We start from the raw sequence: 5,000 nt of genomic DNA, 5'->3' as shown, positions 1-5,000 counted from the left end.
ATGTGGTATTAGCTAAGATATAGAAAATAAAGTACAAATAATGACAATAATAGTGTTAACCAGATAAAAGTTAATTGTATGAATATTTCATAAATTACTTAGAGAAATGCATTTTCAAATTGAATATTAATACAATCTAAAGCAAGTTTTGTTGCTTTTAACTGCAGATATATTATCTATGCAAATGATTATCCAAGAAAGTTTAATGAATATTTCTTACCTATGATTACTCATACACATGCATATATGCACACATACATACATATGTATTTGCATATGGCAATCATCATATACACATGTAAACAGACACAGAGTACATTGTTAGACAATTCTTGTGAATTATTATGTTCACTGAATGGCTGTAGAATATAAGATTGTAACTGTTTTACACATCAGTTTACAAGATCTGTGAAAAGTCATTTCTACATTTAAACTATTTCCAGTCTGTTTCTTATTTATGTGCCAAGTACATGAAATATACATTGCATATGAATATACCTTTGTTTTATTTTTCTTTAGTATAGTAAATAAAATGCTCCTAATTTTGAGGGGATTTCTGAAGACTGAATGTTGGAATCTGATGTTAGAATATCAACAAAGAGACACAAAATTACAAATTTGTGCCTGAGTGGTAGAATTACAAGAAAACAGAAAAAAAGTAAATATGAGTATGAATCCATTCTCATTTAAGGAATTATACATTGTCTAATACAAACAGATAAATGAGAAAATTGAAGGAAATAAGTAGAGAGAAAGAAATACGTTTAAAAGTTATGTAATGAATAAAAACAAAAAATGTTTTGAGATTATGTGAGACAGAGGTAAGTAGGAAGACAAGTAGACACACAAAGACAAAGTGTAAATTTGTAAACACTATAGTAAAAGCAATCATATTTTTTTCTTTACGTTATGTATGAATGGGTGTTCAAATCAGCCTTTGCTAAGAATTCTTATTTCATATTAGATCAGAAACATGAAGTGTAAGGGAATTTCACTGCAATTTACCATTTTATTTTACCTTTTTACCTACAATAGAAACTTTTTAAAAAGGATTCAGGAAACTACATGGAAAATCTGATAATGCCATTACTGCTGCTATATCATTTATGATACTGACAGCCTGAAGTAAGAACCTTAATAAAGGTTCTATTTATATCTGTCTCCGTGTTAAATGGATTTATTTCTGTTGTTTTAGGTAGCCTATATAAACACAACTTATGTCAAGCCATGTTAGTGAAATACATGATTTTGTTTTGACTCTCTTTAATGAATATGGCTCTGAATCTACTAGTTGCAGCTGGAGATTAAATTTATAGTTTTTTTCTGAAAAAACAACATTTTCTACAGGTCTGGCTGAGTAATGACATGAGAATGTCCGGAGCTGCAGAAGTAGCAGGAGCGAGAAACATAGTCATCAACAACAGAAAAATGCCCAAATTCTACCAGTGTCCGAGCTGTACCTTCGCTAGCTCAAATCGTTCCCATTTTGCGGATCATTTTCGCACTCATACTGGTGAAAAGCCTTTTTCCTGTTCTTACTGCTCTTATCAAACTGGTGATAGATCTAATCTTAAAAGACATGTTCGTATCCATGCCAAGAAATCCCCAATGTCTCTATGAGATGGAAGTTTATCACATATATATTGTCTTATTTAGCAGATTTTGTCTTTGGGTATTATTGACTGTAAGGCTTTACAATCTCACAGTTGTGATAAATAGCTAAAGGGCATTTTCAATTCATGTATAATATTGAGATTTACAAAGAAAATTGTTATTTGATTTGTATATTTCTGAATATTTTTGTATTGATTATGAAATAGCATACCTATACTCTTACATATCATGGTACTCTTGAAATTATGATGATTGGCATATGATACTGCAATAAATGATTCTCATGATAAAAGCATAAGTTTCGAATCCCAGTCTTTCATTAACCCTTTGTGTGCAGTGTCTACTGAATTAGTATGGACTACTACTGATAAAAAAAAACTTATTGCATATGTGATCATAAATAATTAAATAATCTATCTTAAAAACAGTAATCAACAATATCTAAGCTAAGAAAAGTGGGAGTTATTGAATATGAAAACGGCAAAATTAAATGAAAAATAGAAATAATACATAATCAACGAAAGACATGAAATACATAGGTAAGAAGGAACAACTGAGGAATGTGTAAGGCAATGGTCAGGAGTCAAGGAATATATGTAGATTAATATTAGTAGTTATGTTGCAAGAATGATTAAAAAAGAAAATATGTACCCAGTGTGCAGTCATGTGTATCTGTTACTTTAACCCAAAATATTTTCCTTTATAAACATAGTTTTACTATCCTCTTGAGGCAAAGACACTATTACCGGGTTGGTGACAATAATTACTTGATAACAGACAAATGTATTAACTACTCCAGTCCATTTTTGCATTATAAAAAAAAAGAAAGAAAGAAAAAAAAAGTTTTACAATTTTATAGAATTGCTTAAAGATTTTTTTTATACAATACATCCCATCTCCTACAGAGTAAAAACAAAGCAAAACAAAAAAAGACAAGCACCTATTGCATTATTTCTTTGTCATTGTTATCACATGATTATTTGTGTTCAATGTTTAGCCACTGTCGTTACTATTACCATTATTGTAGGACCATCTTATTTGGTTATTTGGTGTAAGTTTAAGCAAGTAGCCTTATGAGTGGCTCATGGTAGGGCCATCCTGCTGCTACTATGAACTGAGCTTGTTGAGGGATAGAATTTGTTCAGCCCTTGTTCTTTCCCTATCACTGATGGGCAGTTCCACCAATAGTCAAAATTTTCTTTAAACACTGTCGTCGTCGTCGTCGTCATCGTCATCGTCATCGTCATCGTCATCGTCATCGTCATCGTCATCATCATCATCACCATCATCATCATCATCATCATCATCATCATCATCATCACCATCATCATCACATTGTCGGGGGTTCGACTGGTACTGAATTCAACCAATAGGGTAATTTTACTTAAAACACTATCTTCATCATTATCATTTACATAATGGTGGTTCGACTGGTACTGAATTCAACCAATAGCACATTTTTCTTTTGTCATCATCATTAGCCTATGAATATCATCATCGTTATCATTATTGCCATTCTTATTATTATAACTAATAATAACTAACAACAACAACAGCAATGATGATGATGATGATGATGATTGATGATGATTATAGTGATGATAATAATAACAATAATGATAACCAATATTATTTTTGTTGTTTTTGTTATCATTATAATTTTTATTATTGTATCATTGTTGTTATCATCATTGCTCTTGTTGTTGTTGTTGCTATTATTTTTGTTATTGTTATTATTATTATTAGTAGTAGTATTTTATTATTATCATTATTATTATTATTATTATTGCTGTTGTTTATGGTATTATTATTACTGTAATAATAATAATAATTATTATTGTTATTGTTATTATTGTTGTTATTGTTATATTTATTATTATTATTATTATTATTATTATCATTATTATTATTATTATTATTATTATTATTATTATTATTATTATTATTATTATTATTATTATTATTATTATTATTATTATTATTATTATTATTATCATTATTATTATTATCATTGTTGTTGTTATTATTATTACTATTATTGTTATTGTTACTGTTACCATTTTTATCAGTTAATTTTGTCATTATTTTTTTCATTATCATTACCATTACTATTACCCTTTTGAATATAATTATTATCATTACTACCTAGAATGTTATTGTAATAAATATTATGCCATAGTTAATCTTATTATTTATGAATGTTCTCAACAGTACAAGTATTATACATACTATCTGAACTATTATCTCGTTACTTATATCATATTTCATAATTGTCATTTTTACTTTTCATTTATTACTATTATTGTTGTCATTGTTGTAATATTGCTGCTGCTGCTGCTACTGCTGCTGCTGCTACACTATTACCACCACCGCCACCATTACTAATGAATATTATTGTTATTTTTGTCAGTTATAATTTTTCTTTTGAATTTATTAAGTAACTGTCAAGATAATATTGGGGATGGTGATAAAAAGGGTAATTATAATATATCTGGTATTAATTACCACTGATAACTATAGAGGTTATTATTATTGCAGGTACAGTGGTTAAGGCAGTTCAAAAATCATTATTATTGTTTTATTTTTTTCGTTCATACATTCCATTCAGAATTACGATCGCATACAGATGGTGCTAGTAATCTGGGGAAAGTATGTTTCTAATCTATAATAAGTAATTTCAAACGAAGTTCAAGAGTAGAATATAATGTTTATATTTTCTCCCTTCATTGCGGAAAACTAAATATTTCTACCATTGTTAATTTCAATATGAAATTCAATTTTTTTGATAAAGATGACCTTAAAAATATATGGTGATGTTCACTTTTTACCATCATTTCTCAATCTATTTTTGTTAAATATTTCCGGGGACTGATTAGCTTATAGCCATAGTTATTGGCCTTCTATTTTCTTATTCAGAGAAAGTCCAGCTTTGCCATAAATTGACCTCTTTTTAGTTTGGGGAATAAAGTCAAAAAACGGTTTCATGTATTCATAATTTGCTGCTAACTTCCAATATGTATATAATAATGCATTTGCGTTCAGCTGGGTGTGTGGAATGCTTGCTAACAAAATCACTTCCGCATTCAAGAGTGAGTCGTATCTGCATACAAGCGAGTGGGTGAAACGTTTTATAACAAAAGATGATGCGAGTGAATGAGTCAAACGTTTTGTACCCCAATACACCTCTGCATTCAACTGAGTGAGTCAAACATTTCCTACAGGTGTGGCGAGATACTGACACTCAAATGCTTGATGGGGGAGGCGTCGCCTGGAACCTCAACTGCAGGCAAGCACGGAAGGTTCACAACTGCACCCTCTGTTCATACAGAACACCAAGTCGTTCCGATATCGATAAACATATCCGGACCCACACCGGGGAAAAGCCC

At 29.8% G+C, this 5,000-nt stretch overlaps 1 protein-coding gene across 9 annotated transcripts in view; it reads left to right on the top strand.

Moving 5' to 3' along the window:
• The window catches only part of LOC113824337 (zinc finger and BTB domain-containing protein 7B), a 121,788-nt gene that overhangs the window by 103,974 nt on the left and 12,814 nt on the right, over positions 1 to 5,000 (top strand). For 2 of the 9 annotated variants that reach the window (XM_070142941.1, XM_070142927.1), the window contains one exon: positions 1 to 495. This exon is cut by the window's left edge and continues 349 nt beyond it. The exons of 5 other annotated variants lie outside the window; for them this stretch is intronic. Coding sequence is in view for 2 of the 4 variants with exons in the window: in XM_070142960.1 (XP_069999061.1) it covers positions 1,348 to 1,620 (273 nt within the window). In the remaining 2 variants the exon portion in view is untranslated. Of the gene's footprint in view, positions 496 to 1,347; positions 1,835 to 4,835 lie in introns of those variants that run through there. 2 more of the 9 variants (XM_070142961.1, XM_070142960.1) reach the window with 2 other exon arrangements.

This window comes from Penaeus vannamei, chromosome 30, assembly GCF_042767895.1.
Source record: "Penaeus vannamei isolate JL-2024 chromosome 30, ASM4276789v1, whole genome shotgun sequence".
Lineage (NCBI taxonomy): Eukaryota > Metazoa > Arthropoda > Malacostraca > Decapoda > Penaeidae > Penaeus > Penaeus vannamei.
The sequence above is the reverse complement of the archived record's forward strand: the minus strand, read 5'-3'. Positions and strand labels throughout refer to the sequence as shown.